Here is a 17,813-nt window from a genome sequence, read left to right on the forward strand (position 1 = left end):
GCCTGAATATTTTGATGAACTTTTTTCCCTCAATAAAAACACACATTAAATTTTCATTATTTATGAGCTTTAGAAAAATCCTCACCACATTTTTATTGGGACATATTACATTGCACAATGACCTAATCAAATCAAGTTAATCAAGGATGACAGAAATATAATGAAAGGTTGTTTTTGTAACTATAAAATCATGAAGTGAAAGAATAAACACAGTCTCACATGTGAAGGTATTTAAATTAGCATGACCCAGCATGTAAAAGGTATGTTAGTATTTTTGCTCCGTTGCTTATGATGCTTCAAGCCAACGGCTGGGTCATCTCCCGGCGACCCGGTTCTGCTTCCACTAAATGTCAGTCCAGTGCATAGCAGTGCCTTATTATTGCAGAATGACATTTACAGTGAACTTTAAAAGTCGGCAGATAAGCAACGATCCCATTTCAGCCTCAAAGGAACTACAAAGACCAAGAGTTTACAGAGAAGGCAGCAAAGATTGCTGTGGCAATCACCGTCAGAGGAAGGTCAGACACTTCCAGCAGTGAGGTCAGATTAGGACCCTGTGATGATTTGATCACTCAGCAGATTGCTTGATGCTCTTAAATAAAATTGTTTCCAGGAAGAAAAAGACTGAAACTGTTGGATTTAATGTGTTTGGGGTTTCTGAGGGCTGTGGTACGTAGGAGAAAAATGTCTGTTTAATAATATATTAAATAAATAATTTTAGCCAACAGTGGTACTTCTGTATTAATGTAAATTGCCAATGTGGTAACTGGACACACCTTCTTTGAAGTTTTTACTGCAAAATTGTTTTAAACAGGCAGAATGATGTAAGAAGGTTTATATGAACATCTTTGAAACAGATTCACATTGTTCATGCAACTAACTACGATTTTATTAAAGTCACTTGCATTTTCCAATTTATACAAATGAATTAAAGAATAGACAATGAACTTACTGAACAGACATCAACAGTGGTGTTTGAATGTAGTTTCTGAGCCTGAAATGAAAAAAATGACAAAAAAGAAATAAAAATCACAAACCAAATACTATTTTAACAGTTAAGCCCAAAAGTATTCAAACCCTGAGAGATTTCCATATAAAGTCATCTGTTGATTTAACCAGCGACGTTAATGCTTTAAAGTAACCCAGCCAGAGTCCTGGCTTGAATCTGTGGAGAAAGATAAAGATTAGGGTGATGGTACGGAGGTCTTCTACCCTCAAACACTTGGCGCTCATCACCAAAGACAAACATGTCATGTATCATGGGAAACATGTTCAAAGAACAATTTGATTGTTGTAATTTTATTTTATTTATTTAACCTTGATTTTACCAGGATAAAGTTGGATCTTTCCACATCAGAACTCCAATGTCAATTACGACGGTTGTGGGCTGGCTCGGTCCTGCATGGAATCACAGTCTGCATCCGGCCAGGATGAGTAGCCAGCCGGTGGACCTGCGCTGCCACAGCTGGCTGTTTGACCCGAGAGCAGAAACTCAAACTGTAGCTCTGCTTCACCAACACAAAAAGGTTTGGGTGCATTACTTTTTAGTCAGACTGAAGTCAACTTGGCCTTCTCTACTATTAATCTGTCATATTCATGAACCTCATTTACTAGACATTTCATACAAGCCTCTTTACAATACTGAAGAGTAACATTCTGCCTCCACCATCACATGAAGAGTTTCTTCACCTGGGGAAAAAATGTTGCTTTCTGACATTGTGGCGGTGCTCTACATCAGCTGTATCATTCCTAGCTTTAGATTGTGGAATGTGGAACTTTAATTGCTTTCTAGGATGGAATGAAAACAAACCCTCCGTTCCCTCTGCGTCATTACAGAAAGGACCTCACATTTGTTCTCCGCCTGGAAACCATGGAGTGAGCAACCTTCCCACAAAGCAGTAATTTCTTCAGACGGCCAGAGGTGGGAATGAAAGCATGATTTGTGGTATGTGGAGCGTACCACACGACTTGAAATATTTCTCTGTAGATTTTTACCTTACCTTTGTTCCCATAAAAGGAAACACTGAGGATACAATAACGTACTCAAACAATTGGTAAAATCTTGGCTGGCCGTTTAGGTTCATTAATTTCTGCCTCAAGACATTTGGCAAACCCTTCCTAAGTTCACTTTGCAATTCATTTGGTATGAAAATATGAAACTTTTCCTATAGATGAGAGGAGGGCTGAATTTTCCCCATTCTTAATGCGCATAAACAAAATCAATAAAAATACGTGGGAGGAATGCATGTTCCTCCCTACTGAGAATTTTAGTCATTTAATTTAATGACTTTTTATATCCTTTCAGTAACTTTTTTATGGCTAGCTCAAACTGAATTTCCAAGCTATGGTAAAAAAGAATAAATAGCTTGTTTTGTTGCATAAACACAGTAATGAATATGATATAACAGCGCACCGAGACTAAATTGCTGAGGTAGATGCTGCAGCTGACACAAATATTAATGTGATTTGGAAAAATAAAAATCAAGAACTGCTGTTGCTTTTTGGAGTTTCATATGAACTGTATACAAGAGCAATACAGAAATTGTAGATCTAAATATACCAGCAAATTTAAAATGCTGGTTGGAACTAAAACCATAAAGATTCTTCTATTAACACTGTAAAACAGCTGAATCTGATTACCTTGGTGTGTAGTTTTGTACATGTAATGCCAGATGGTTTTGTTGTTTTCAAAAGTGTTGCAATCTGTTGAACTTTTCCACACTTTGTCAGCTTATAAACACAAATATATAAAATACAATGATGCATCAGTTGTCTGGCTCAGTAGCAGAATCAAAATCAAAGACCAGATTGATATCAAATTTTGACTTCATAACATTGCAGCTGCAAAATGACTTTGGTGCAGCAACACAAGAGCAACTAGCCAATCCGTGTCTGGTGAAGTGTGGTGTTGGAGTGTTTAAGGTACATGAGCAAAACATCACCAACCTGATTAGTACTGGATGTTACTAACCTGCCTCAGAGGTTTCAAGGCTTTTCTATTCTTTTCCTTCTGCAGGAAAGGAGTTGATGAAGAAGTTGAAACCATTTCTTCAGGCCTACAGAACACATGCTTCTTAATGTAAAGTTTTATTTACCCACTCAAACAATGTACTTTTGATGCTGTTTGCTGAAAAATGGCTTGGCAACACCTGGTTCAGCTCTTCATTTCCTCCAGTTGGTCCACAATGTAGCACATTTTATAAACTATGATTGAATTTGAGATGAAATTACAATCTCAAAAAATAAAACAAATTGAACTTTTTATTAACTTTATCACCTTGAATCTTGTAAATACTGTTTTTCAATCACATAAATGATATTTGCAAGTTAAATTAATTGTTATCAAATATTAAAACAACAGACCTTACTCATGTTTCATAAGCACTCTGCTGAATTTAAATTTTCAAGTTTGTGTTCTATGAAATTCTTAATTAATCAAATTTTCACATAATGTCTGAAGTTCATATTTCAAGTTATATAGCATCAGTAAGCGACTGGCAGCTTCATGCATTCAGTTTTTATACCATGAGACAATGAATCTGTTTATCGTCACATTCATTTGAACTCTGCTTTTGATCTGTTCTGTTCGTTATGATGGTTATCCATCTGAGGTTATAAAATTTTCAACAAAGGTTTAAATGTAAGTGAGTTAAACAGATTAAATGAAAGTCATAAAAACTAGTTATTCTGGTAAAAATGTGTTTTTTTTTAATGAAGTTTATGAACATTTTCCTATGTATTCTAAAACACCACCACCAAAGCTCATTAGGAAGCAAAGTTTTAAAGGTCATTGGATTAAAATACATACATCATGTTTGCATGCTCCAGATCCACTCTGAAAAGTCACATTAGCATGAAGTAACCAGATTTATCCAGAGCAGTTTCTACATGATTAAAATAAAAATATTTTCATGAAGCTATATTGAATGAATAACTATGACAGAGCAACAAAGATGATGGCAGATGATCTGCTTTCCTGTTTCCTGTACAGGAAAAATAAAAAAAACAAACAGAGCTTTTTTAGCATTTTGTTACCACAATATTTATAAATACAGATGATGGAGTAAAGGTAAGAAGCTGGATGTACTTTTTTAAATTTGGTGACCACAGACAAAAACTCAGATCAATTTCCAATTGGTAAAACAGAATAATGACTTTACCCTCTTTCAATCATCCCTCTCAGTGGGGCGCTTCTCTTCTTTTTGTACCAACTATGCTGTTCAGTGAAGACTGAAGGTAATTGTCTGTATATGATACAGTCTTTATGTTCTTTTCTTATTAGACAATTTTTTTGTCCCTGAAGACTCACACACACGTTATGTCAGAAACACCTCTGATGATGACTATGATGAAACAAGTCAGGTGTGTTTTACAGAAGGACAGTTCATTTTGATGAATTAATTACATCAACTTTACCTCGGAAAATTTTAACACAATCAATTTCTTTTTTTAACATACAAAAGTTCTGATTGGAAGCTTTGTTTTCAAGTGTTTTTTTTTTTTTTGTTACTCCCATAAATGTGACACACAAAGCAACATCCGCAAACAATAGAGATGGATGACAAATGCAGATAACTTTTTCAACAAAAAATGATCTGACAGTCGGAAAGACGAGTTAGGGTTAGCCACGTTTCAATTGGTCATAAAAATATGCAAATTAGAAAATACATGTTCTTTATGGAAAAGCACAAATCTCATAAAAACCCACATTTTTAGACGAGGTGGTTTCCAATCGGTGTCAAAATCAGTGTATTTCACAAAACTGCAATGAATCATGAGTCATGTAATCAACAGTCAGATTTTAATACTGGTGGAAACAAAGAGGAAGAAGACAGGAAGTGGGAATCATTACAAAACATCAGCAACAAACAGAAATGTCCAGAACGCTTCCAGAGAAATATTATTTTCAAAGACGCTGCATAAAAGATTAAAACACTTAAAAACTGAATGGTGCAAAGAGTTACTATAAACAATCTGATGGTTGAATAACCTGAATGACTGATTAAAAACAATAAATATCTTTGTTTTGAGCTCAACTGTCTATTTATTACATAATTTAGCAGCAGAAACGGTTTTGAATTGAAAATGTTGCTCATTTTGTCAATAGATGTTTTTTTGGTTAAAATCTAATTAATTATTTACACATTCTGCAAAGACTCAATTAAAAGTTTTAATCGAGAAAAATCACTACTTTAAAGACAAATTATATTGTCTCTAAAAACAAAAGAATCTAGAAACTTTATAGGATATTTAAAGCTCATCTTTTAAGGAAAACTTATTCTTAAAAATGAAAACTTTACGTTTAACGTAAAAGTAAACATACCTTAGGAAGTATGTTAGCACTTGATGGCTTTTAGATTCTCTGGTTAATTATATTTGTGCTTGCATGTGTGTGTGTGTGGGAGGGGGGGGGAGGGGGGGAGGGGGGGGAGGGGGGGGGGGGGGGGGGCAGGGGGTTGTGAAACAAGGAGAGATCAACAAGAAGTCGACCTTCTGACAGGTCTGTCCCTGGAGGATGTCACTTCTGACAACATAGTTTTTCTTGATGCTAGCATATGGGCACATACCCCCCCCCCACACACACACACACCCATGCGCACACACCCCGACCTTCTCTGGGGAAGTATTTAAACACAGCAGCCCTCTCTAACTTGTGGTTGGCATGCTATCAGAGCGGTCCTGACAGCACACACGCATCACTGCACCACCAAAGCTCATTATCAGTATGGACAGTGCTGGCGTGTGTCACTGAGAGCACTAGTTTGTATTTGTGTGTGCAGGCTGGCGACTATAAATGAGTCCATCTGCTCACTGTATGGTTGCACAATAAATGTTTCCAAAAACCAAATAGAATTGATGTTTTCAAAGGAAAAGCCATTTGGGATTAAAAAAAAAAGATAGTAAAGTAAGGAAAACAGATGAAATGTCTGAATGCATCTTTTGAGCCATCAGAACAAAGCAGCTAAATAACAACAGTAATGTGTTGTGTTTTATGTCAAAGTTTTGCTGAATGATAAAAACTCAAAGCTTGAGAGGCTATGTATATAGGATTTTTTTTTAAATGAAGTTAGAGCAGTGACAAATAAGCTAATGGAAAGATTGGATTTTCCATAACTTGGCCTTCACCTTCCCCCACAATCCCACTAGACTCTCATCTCCCTTTACTGCTCTGTCTGGGATTTCTCCCACCGACGTCGATTTCTCAAGCAGAACGTCAACCAGACCAAACAGCAAGCAGTAGGAGGTGTGGATGATGATGTTCATATTCTGTGCTGTTTTAGAATTGTTAATCAGCCTCATGAACATGCTGCTAAATGTGCTAATGGTGGAGGTGAAGGCCAAGTTATGGAAAATCCAATCTTTCCATTAGCTTATTTGTCACTGCTCTAACTACTCTTAGCATTCATGACAGGCTCTGCTGAGAAGCTGCATCATAACACAGAACAAGGTGATGAAGAAAAGCGCAAAGGGAGCGACGTGCACACATGCTTGATTGACAGCACTAAGGACCACCTTCTGTCTCTGATTGGTTGTTTCTAGTTAACACTGACAGAAGGCAGAGGAGTTTGGCCTTACAGATTATCTGTCTCATGTCCCAACATAGTTTCAACAATTATGTAAAAAATTAAACATGTGATGTGTCAAGAAAACTGGCATAGGGTGTGAGATCTTTCCGGGTGCATGCAGAAAAGGTGAATAGAAGCCTGAGAGAAAATAAGTAATCTTGTAGTTTGATTAAAAGCTAATTAAATTGAATATGAATGAATAGTAAAATGAATACAAGTAATCACATAATAACCTTCTGAAATGCATTTTCTGAAATGTGATCTGTAATGATTTCTGTAATGATTTAACTGTGGAAAGATTATGGTTGATGAATTATAATAAGTGAGAGATGTGATTGATTATTAACTGAGGATCAAACTTGTGATAATTTGAACTTGTGATAATTTGAAATCAATTCAAACAGGTTTAACAACAGGTTGAATGTGTTTAATGAGTTATAATAAATAATAGTGAGTTATAGAAAAAGAGAGGAATGCAGTACAGCCCTGAAACAGGAAATGTCGCAAGCAGTTCTGAACAGATGGCCAGGGCGCACAGGATGGATGGTGCGGTGAGTTTGGCTGAGGCAACGGAAAAAGGGGAAGTACGGGAACTTCCACTACGGTCAGCAAAAACAGGTTGAGAAATGTGGGGACTTTTTCATGAGAGACAGCAGATGTGAAGAAAGTCACGTAGACCAAACCCTCCCATACACACACAGAGTGGAGAAATGTATAAAATGGGCTGAAAAGAGGAACCAGTTGTTCCCAGTCCGGCGGCGCAGAAGGAGAGACAACTTGCAGAAGCAGATTGAAATACGGACCGCACTTCAGAACCACGGGGAAGCTCGGACTTCACACCGCTAAGAAAGGACTGGGTCCCATCGCCCCATCTCTGGTTCTTTATTTGACCGTTGGTCTCGTCTCAACCCAGCAACAATTTCAAACTCTGCAACAAGACTTGGAGGAAGGACAAAGGTCCCTCAGGGATGAGGAACTGGGTTTTGCAAAAGGATTCGGACCCGTTCTGCTTTGTTTCCTTTCTAAGGAGGATTCTTCCACACAAGGCAAAGACCTCAGCCAAGGATGCTAGAAATTCCTGTTGCCAAAAGATCCACCATCGTCTGGGTATGAGTTGAATCTGCTCCTTGAAATTCCATTTCAGAACGTGCGACTTAACTCTTAGGGAAAGGAGACAGGGTAGTATGATTGTACATGTAAATTTTATTACACTGTTTTTGAATTATATACGATTGATTATTGATCTGTATGTCGCATATCCCTGCTTAAGCTTGCTTAATAAATTTATACTATAAAATTCTAATGAGGTTGGTGGACATTGGAATTAATAGAGTCATTTAATCTTTGTCCAGTTCTTTTAATTAAGGTAAAACTAATGTACATGATTCCAGTAAATAGGAGGCTTCATAATTTCCTTTGGTGAGATTAAATAATGACCCTGGGACTTACATCTAAGTCACTAAACATAATCTAGCCGGTTCCAAGTGCAAGTTATGATTTAGAAAGTGAGCTACCGTTAACAGAAGTGGTTATTGGAATTATGCAGCTGCGAGGGCTACTCAGCTGATTGTTTCTTAACTGTAAAGGGTCATAACTTCTGGATTGGAGGTAGTTAGAGCTAGACGAATCACTTTCGCCACCAGTTTAAATAGAGTATCTCTTTTAGAGTACTTTTAGGGTAATACCCAGCTCTCAGAGATTTTCCGGACCTGTTAGACGGAGAACTGGTCAGTAGGCAGCCCTGTGAAGTAGTGAGGAGTGGGCGGGGCTGACTATTGCAGGATAACCTTCATGGCGCCCAACGTGGGGCGGCGCACAACTGAGTAGGCGGGCCCCAAAGACACCAAGTCAGTAAAAACAGATGTGAGACTCTGAATAGCTCACTTGGGTTGCTAACTCTTAGGGAAGAGAGTTAGTGGTGACTGATAAGGCCATCAGTCACAACCCTCGCAGTAACTGTATAGCATACAGGTGAGGGAAAGCTTCTACTGAGGATAGAATGACCAGATCCAGACAGTGAAGCCAGTAGCCAACACAGCCTGGACCCATCCCTACTCGAAAGCGCAAAGAGAGGCTTTGGGGGATAGGCGACTCGAAAGACAAAGACAAATATGGATGGAGAAGAAAGAGGGGAACTGGAGCCCCTACAAAAGCCAGCAATGGAACAAGAGGCAAGCAACATCAGCCGGGATGGGGAGAATCATCAATCCCATCTTTCCAAATCTACATTATCGCAATTTCCTGTGATGTTGATATTACTCGGTGATGGATTGGACTCCTGGACTGAGATAAGGAAAAGGATTTTCTTTGAGGCTCACTACAACAGCAAAGAAGACGTGGCTCGGAACCCGATGGAAATCATAGTGCAAAGACGGATATACTATTGCACCCAGCTTAGACAAGGCCACCGACTGGGGGTCGTCAAATGCCCAGTGAAAGTGACTAAGAAGTCGGAGGTTAGAGGATGGCTAGAATGGTTTGCTGAACTCCTTGAAGGATGGACGGATGGTGAGCTGCGGGTTGTCTACAGCCCCTCCGAGAAGTACGACCGCCTAGTAAAAACAGCTACCTTGGCGGCGGGCATCGACGGAATCCTGGTGCACCCGGACGCCAGGGGGGTGAGCCAGTACAAAGACTACGCTGAGGCCATGCAGAGACTCTCGACCTACAAAAAGGATAAGGAAAAGGAGCAAGCCCTCGACGAGGCAAGGTCGGAGGTGGCTGAGCCTCCGTCCCAAATGCCCAGCAGAGCCACGACACCGACTCGCCAGCAGAAGCAGGCTCCAGATGACCTGATAAACCTGACGGACGACGACGGAGGCATCCCTGCTCAACCGGGTCCCTCGCGGAACGAGGAGATCCCCCCCGAACAGTCGGATGAGGACGACCCCGAAGGATCGCACGTCGGCAGTCTCTCTGAGGAGCAATGGGAGCAAGCGGCCAGGAATTGGTCCACTCAACGAGGTCGGGAGCTCGGGTTTCATCCCCGAGTCCACAGCACGGAGAGGAAGCATCCACTGCCATCTACGGAGACCCCAGAGGCCAACAGTTCCGATGAGGAAGAAGAAGAATCGGATGAGGAGCTGCGGGACCCCGGCCGCCCCAGGAAAAAGACTCAGAAATCAGATACCTGGAGGATGACCCGAGAGTTAGCCCAAATACCACCGGGGGCCAGCAACATTAGACTGCAGACCGGCCTCCAGATTTATCAGGTTATCGGAAGAATATGGGATCTTGAGGGTGACGGACTGATTGTGTTCACCAATGACAGATACAAGATCCACAATCGAAAATTCAGACGCAGCCTTGAGGACCAAGCAGGGCAGTGTTACATAGCAGATTTGAGATTGCTGGAAGCTAGCTGTAGCCCAAAGACAAGGGGAGAAGTAGTCTTGATGAACGGCTATAGTCTCCCTTATGGTGCTGTAATCCTGGTCCCGATTGACGTCTACCGAAAAGGAGAGAGTTTGGAGGAATATCGGAAGAAGATGTGGCATGGACTCGAGCGGGGCCTGACGGCAGCCAGCAACGAAAGCATGAGAAGAGTGATAGTGAGTGTACAGGGACTGAGATCGCCGGATCTGCCAAGGGACACCGCCAGATCGATCGCGGAGAACGGAGTGGTGAATATAGCCAGGAACAACAGTCATTTCTTAGTGTTCAAAGAAGTGGTGGTGGTGGTTGACCCCCGTCTGCATCGACTCCGCACTGAGCAAGGGGTGAAATTGGCAGCTGAGATGGAGGAGCAATGCCGCATTAGCCATCCATCACAAGAAATCAAAAAATATCCCTTAAAAATTCCCCAGAGTGAGGCTTCAAATACCACCCAGATAGGTAAAGCCAAGGCCGTGCAGCCACCCAGGATAAAGATAAAGGAAGCACCCGTTGAACCAGGGTTCTCCGCAGCAAAGTACGTTAAGGAGTTCTCGTTTGAAGAGAGCCGCAGTGAACTAAGAAAACCCAATGCGGGAAGAGTCAAGAATGAGCAGCCGACGGTCCCGAAAGAAGAAGGACCGATGAAACCAGCTAAGATTCGACCGCTGAACTCCCCCAGGAGAGAACCTCTTCGACGACAGCAGTATGAGGACATCAGCGACTCGGAGGACGAAGAGGAGCAACCGGAGATCGAACATCCTGGAGAAGAAGAAGAGGAAAGTGATCACGGCAGTGTCTTCTCCGACCCGAAGCAACCACCGACAGAGCACAAGACACTCCGAACAGGACAGCACCGGGGTAAGAAGAAAGAAATGGAAACCTTTGACATCGAGAGATCCTCTGAAAGACTGGCCAGAGACGTGACCTGGGGTCCAGTACAGGCTAAGGACGGACGGCGAGCGTATGTACCAGAGGTCGGCCAGACCGAGTACCAGATCCCAGCGGGATGGGCCAGCAGGTTGGGAGACCGGGTGCAGCTCGAGGTGGAAGCGACAATCGGAGAATGGGCTAACATCCTGATGACACCATCCTGCTCCACCCTGACAGCACACTATTCCCTGACCACCAACTTCAGGAACGCATACATTGGAATTATGTATGATGTGATGCTGCGACGACTGAAGAAAGCCGCCTACAAGTACTCCAGGGAAACTCAACAGCAGCTGGACGAAGTGTCGGCTGATGAAGAGGAACCTCAGGCGACGTCTTCGGAGCCAGGACTGCAGATCCCGGCGAGACAACCAGAGGCGTCAGCTCAGCCACCTGCCACTAATACAGGACAGGATGCTTACGCCGAATTGAAGAATCTAAGGCTGGTGATTAGGAGTAAGAACGCAGACGAAAATAATGAGGAATACTTGAAAGATGTTTGGCCAACCGTGCTGTCTACCACCAACCATGAAGGAGCCAAAAAGTTGTGGCTGACCAGCGTGACTACGGACCCGATGGTTGGAACGGATTCAGCACAGAGCAACTATGAAAGACTGGTGTTGGAGGACATGGATGATGAAGAGTCCCAGGTGAAGAGGGCCAGAGGACGGCTGGACAGGGGAAGCCGGTTGGAACCGCTTTGGCACACACTTAAGCAGACCGTTTCTCCTGCGAGATATGTGAAAGTGCTGCGTGAGGTGACAAAAGGACGCAGAGGAGAAATCGTGTTCGTGAAGTTGCCAGTGAGAAGCACAACAGTCGCTCAGATGGATGTAGCAGTGCAAGGATTCGACCTGGAACAGCAGTACTACGAGGACAAAAGGAAGAAGGAGGCTAGCCAACCGGCAAAGCCACCTGGAAGGGTTAACATCAGACAACCATCTAACTTCCAGGGTAGACCGTTCCAGCAAGGAGCACCGCCATCCAACTTCCAGAGCAGACCGCTTCAACAAGGAGCACCGCCATCCAACTTCCGGAACCGGCCGTTCCAGCCGAAACCACCAGGACCACAAGGGAAACCGACCAACCCTCCGGCGTCAACAAACCAGCCAGGAAGAGGTCAGTTCCTGACAGATGAGGAGTATAGGAAATTGAGCCCAGAAGAGAGGACGGCCCTCCGTGAGTCCCGTAAAGCCGGGGCCGGAGGGTCACCAAAGTAATGGCGTCCAGGTCGCGGGTCATTCTAGAAAATGCCTACTGGGAGGGGGACGAAATCTACGCTAAAGTGGAGGGAGTACCCTACCTGGTGGACACAGGAGCGGAGGTGTCTATGACCCGCAAAGACCTAAAAACAGCAGGACACCTGAAGGTTCAGTTTGCTAATGGAAAAGTAGAAGAAATGCCGTATGGGACCTGGAAAGGAGTAGTGTGGGTGAAAGGTCCCTACAATCTCCTCACAGTAAAAGACTTAGACGAACTCAGTAAAAAGAAAGGCACACATCGCCGACTGGAGCGAAGGCTGACAAGCTTGAAAGCAAGATTGGTGAAAGTCGGCCCGACCCAAACAGGATCAGAAAAGCAAGACTGGTACAAACCGGTCGACATACCAACGGTGACAGAACAGAAGCTTGAAGAGAGTGACTTCTCCCCGGCTGGGAAAGAGAAGCTGCGTGAGATCATCGTTACGGCGCAGGTGGCACGGTTCAAGAACGATTGTGGAGATTTGGGCCCAAAGTTTGTTCATCACATCGAAGGTGGGGTTCATCCACCTGTTCGGCAGTACCCGTTGAACCCAGGAGCAGTCGAGGAGATGGACAAGATCGTGAAGGAACTGGGTGCCCTAGAGATCATCAGAGAGGAACTCAACCCGATCACCAACAGCCCCATCCAGGCGGTGAAGAAACCTGAATCGGCTGGAGGGGGTTGGAGGCCAGTCATCAACTTCAAAGCTCTGAATCGGAGAACAATAGCAAACCGAGCCAGTCTAATCAATCCACAAGGAGCGCTGAAAACTCTTCGAGTCCAGAAGTTCAAGTCTTGCATCGACCTAGCTAATGGATTTTTCTCCCTACGCCTCGCCAGACAATCGCAAGGTAAAACTGCATTCACCCACAAAGGCAAAAGCTATGTGTGGCAAAGGTTACCCCAGGGCTACAAGAACTCCCCAAATGTGTTCCAGTCAGCAGTGATGGAAGTACTGGGGGACGTAGGTGCTACTGTGTACATTGATGATGTTTTTATTGCCGATGACACAGAAGAAGAACACTTAGAAAGGCTACAAAAAGTAGTTGAAAACCTCACCAAGGCAGGTTTGAAACTAAACCTCAAGAAATGTCAATTTGGACAGTTCCAAGTGAACTATCTGGGTTTCCAAGTCACGTCGGACTTGGGACTCTCGGATGGGTACAGAGAAAAGCTGACGAACATTCAACCACCTCAGTCAGAAAATGACTTACAGAAAATATTGGGATTGTGCAACTATGTCAGAGACCATGTGCCCAACTATCAGAAATATGCCAAACCCTTGTACCACTGCCTGAGGAAAAGTGAGGACGATGAGAAAGACGGAAAAAGACCCTGGGTTTGGACAGCAGCCAATCAACAGAACTTAGAGGAACTGAGAAGGGCCATTCAAGCAGCTGTGAGATTGGAGCCGAGGAGTTTGTCAGAAAGACTGGTGGCAGAAATCAGCTGCGAGAATGACGACGCCATGATTAAAGTGAGTAACGAAAATGGAGGCTTGGTTACCCTGTGGAGTTACACCCTGACTTCTGTTGAAAAGAAATACCCGCAAGAGGAGAAGGAGCTAGCGGTGTTAGCTCGATATTGGGGTGTGCTGAAAGATTTAGCACAAGGACAACCAGTTAAAGTCATCACACAAAGCCAAGTTCACAAGTACCTAAGAAAAGGGACTGTGGAAAGTACTAAAGCAACCAATACTCGGTGGGGAAGATGGGAGGACATCCTGCTGGACCCGGAGCTTGAAATTGGGCCAGCACAACCCAATAGTAAGAAAAAACCACAAGAAACACCTGAGAAGCCAGGACAACCGGAATGGACAATCTACACCGATGGATCCAGAAAGGGGTCCGACCAGTCGGCATACTGGGGATTTATTCTGAAACAGGATGGCAAAGAGAAATGCCGTCAGAAGGGAAAGGCCCCCGGCAGTGCTCAAGCCGGAGAAGTGACGGCAGTACTGGAAGGATTGCTGGAGCTGGTGAAAAGGAAAATCAAAAGTGCCAGGTTAGTAACCGACAGTTACTACTGTGCTCAGGCCCTTAGAGAGGACTTGGCCATTTGGGAAGAAAATGGTTTCGAGACAGCAAAGGGCAAACCAGTGGCACACAAAGACTTGTGGAAAAAGATTGCTGAGCTAAAACTGCAGTTGGAAATAGATGTTGAGCATCAAAGAGCACACACGCATGAGGGAGCTCATTGGCGTGGGAATGATGAAGTGGACTGTTATGTCCAACAAAGAAAGATCGTCTTTGTCGGTACCGAGAAGTGGGACAGTACTCCCAGAGGACGGGAGGTCCCAGAAGAGTACGTGGTTGAGGTCGTGCGGAGCGTGCATGAGGCCCTTGGACATGCAGGCGTGCGACCTACACGTAAGGAACTGGAGGAGCAAGACCTTTGGATCCCAGTGAAACAAGTCCAACGCGTGCTAAGGGACTGTGAAGTGTGTGGTCAATACAACGCAGGTCGCCGAGGGCAGCGGATGGATGGGTTGTCCATCAAAAGCACGGTCCCCTGGGGCTCAGTCTGCCTGGATGTTGCAGGTCCCATGGGGATAACAGGAAGGAGAGGTGAAAAGTACCTCTTAGTGCTGGTGGATTCTATGTCGGGGTTTGTAACTACAAAAGCAGCCAGGAAAGCAAACGGCAATAGCGTTGTCGGCATGCTGGAACAAGTATGCAGTGCTCTGGGAATCCCGAAAGAGCTGCGCACGGACAATGGGACTCATTTCCGTAATTCACAGGTTGACCAGTGGTGTCAGAAGTATGGAGTGATGCGAGTTTACTCGCCACCCTACACCCCACAAGCCAACGGAGTGGTGGAACGAGCCATTGGGTTAGTAAAAAGCTGGATAGCTAAAAATGCTAACACCAACAGTTGGAGCACCCAAGCGGTGGAAATAGGGCAGGCCCTGAACGACAGAAGCAGAGCCGAGAGGCCCGCCCCTGCGATGGAACTCAACCAACGGCCGTTCACCACGAAGGAAGTGGGGCGGGGCTCCAGCGACAAAAAGGAGAAGCTGACGCCCAGAGTGCCATTCCGAGAGGGACAGCGCGTGTGGGTCAAAGCAAGAGAGCAACCTGTACATGCAGCAGTAAAACCCAAGTTTGACACAACTGACATCGTCAAGCAGGTACTGGACAGGAACACAGTATTGCTGAAAAGAAAAGGGATCCAAGGAGTTGAGCAGCTCAAGCCAGTTCCTGACTAAAGTGAAACAGAAGCCGGTGAAATGGCCAGTGAATCATGTACCATTCCACCCTATCTCGGACTGGCCACCGTGAAAGGGGTGGTTGTAATTAGAAGAACACCTTCAGGGATTTGGGCAGGACGAGCCCTGAAGAAATTGGATTGGGCTAAAAATGGAGTCCTGTCGGAGGAGAGAGAGATGCTGGTTTGGGGGAAAGCTAAAAGCGGCTGTCCGGTTTGTTTAACGGACCACCATCTCCCCATTATCTGGGAAGGACCAGGCCGTGAGAAGCCAAGGCACCAGGGGGCTACCGCAGAGATGCTGCAACATCTTCGTGTCTCCCCGGTCACGGTATTGAACAATACAATCTGTGGGAACTGCCGAGTGGGTTACCTGCCCCGGCTTAAGTTGGAAACCCAATGGGGGTGGCTCAAGGAAGAACCAAGAACTTGTTATTGCATGTGGGATGGAAATGAGCTACACCACTGTCCTGTGTGCAAGGAACAGCTGACGAGCGGAGAGGTAACACTGACAGGCGAAGCTGAAGGGTGGCAAGTGACAAGGTTCTACAGCTCGCTGCGATATTACAGAACCTACGGGCGAGTGCAATCGAACTATGGGAGCCCCATACCGATAATATTACCAGGACCTTCCGCTCCTCCGAACACTCCAGAAGAACTGGATCCATGGGTGTGGAGGAGGGAAGAAGGACCGCACGATGTCCTGTGGGATTCTGTTCAAGCCGCCTGGCCGTATGACGCTGCTAGAGCTTCCCTGTCATTTCCACCATTGAATGCCAACCACTCTCCTGTGGTCTTCCGGGTACATCGGCCTCATGCATACCAACCATCAGCCGAGGAGCTAAGTGCACTCCCAGATGACGCCCGAGAGCAAGCCGTTAACGGTGGGTGGACAGGCCCCTGGGAACTGACCACCTGGGCACACAGACGAGCAGACTTACGCTACCGTGTCCAGTACGGAGCCGGAGCCTCCCAAGAAGAAACCCAAAACTCACGCCTGGCAGAAGCTCGCCTCAGCATTTCCATGGAGAAAGACAAACCAAGACTGATGGACGCACCGGAAGGAGGAAAACGAGTCGTCAAGTCTGCAGGTCAGCAAAAAACCAAAAAGCGAAAGGGAAGACAGTGTTTTGTGACTAGATTGTTCAAAGTGGGGGTTGGAGTCTCATCGGGACTATCAGACAGAGGCCCGTTTTTAAGACTCCCTACCACCTCCATTCTACTCGATATGCCAAGAGAAGATTTCACTGTTTCCAATCCGCTCACCGAGGCCTATTTTCTCAAGTATCTCATATATCTCCGACCCACCAATTTCCAAAACGTAAAACAGGTGGGGGAAAGTGAAGAGTACACGACGCCCCCTTCCACGAAGCCACATTTATTTATCCCTACCGCACCGCCTGCTTGGCAAGGAAGAGGATCCGACAACACGGTTAATTTTGCATCAATCTCACCTATGTGTCCAAGATCTTTACCATGGACTTATAATACAGTGTATCTCAGGGTACGGGGGATCGAACTACGGATCAGGTGGGGTCCCCATTATCTTGAACCACTGCAAGGACTGTATTGTGAAATTACACTTAATGACATGATCATTTGGACCACATCACCAAGCATGGCGAAAACCATAATCAAGAGGGAAATAAATCCTGAATGTTATATATTTAATAACACTAGGCTTCCATTGAAATTGGAAATAGACAGGGTCTACCCCAATCCACCACACCAAAGGATTTATACTCCGTCATCCTGGGGGTACCGCACTAGACTAACTCTGCATGGACATTCATTGTACACCTACATTTCAGTACCGGCCCCAATAGGGTACAAACACGAATCCTGGTATGACCAGGCGCTGAAAACTGGCCCCGCCCAAGGCCCGTTTCCTCGGCCGGACTACTGGAGGGTGTTCCACTGGAAGTGGGTGTGGAGGGGGTTGGAGCCTGATTTACCCTACCCCTCTCCCATATTTACAGCCCTGCAGCAGAGAAGGGCCACCAGACGGGTTGGAAAGAACCCTGCCAACCAGGGCCACCTCAAGGCTTTGAGGAAAATCTGTGCAAAGCCTGATACATCGGACCCCAGAGAAGCACTAATCTGGCCAGGATGGATGCTATCGGCATGAGGCGCCGGCCTACAGACCCGGAGTTGCTGGATGGTACATCGGAATCAGACAGCTCTACTGACACTGACGACGACTCGGAAACCTCTAACGAACCTTTGCTACGGAAAACGACTACGATAACCGGAAAATCCCTATGCCTGAAAGGGCTGCTAACGCTTCTTGCCCTGCTGTTTGCTGCTGCTGTTCTTGCTACTATCTTCTACTTCATCGGAGTTGGACCGTGGTATCTTACGCATACAAGAGTCACCTATGGACATTCCAAGTACGCTAACTTCAACTGTTGGAATACAAACACTACGGCTATTTTTGTGCCATGGGACAACGAGACTTCTGTCCGGAATCGAACCGACCTATTCAGCAAGGAC

At 44.9% G+C, this 17,813-nt stretch overlaps 1 protein-coding gene across 2 annotated transcripts in view; it reads right to left on the reverse strand.

Moving 5' to 3' along the window:
- The window catches only part of LOC116713329 (GDNF family receptor alpha-1-like), a 127,964-nt gene that overhangs the window by 4,744 nt on the left and 105,407 nt on the right, over positions 1–17,813 (reverse strand). For both annotated transcript variants that reach the window (XM_032553462.1, XM_032553463.1), the window contains one exon: positions 953–994. In XM_032553462.1, the coding sequence (XP_032409353.1) occupies positions 953–994 (42 nt within the window). The remainder of the gene's footprint in view (positions 1–952; positions 995–17,813) is intronic.

The sequence above is a fragment of the Xiphophorus hellerii genome, chromosome 22, assembly GCF_003331165.1.
Source record: "Xiphophorus hellerii strain 12219 chromosome 22, Xiphophorus_hellerii-4.1, whole genome shotgun sequence".
Taxonomy (NCBI): Eukaryota; Metazoa; Chordata; class Actinopteri; order Cyprinodontiformes; family Poeciliidae; genus Xiphophorus; species Xiphophorus hellerii.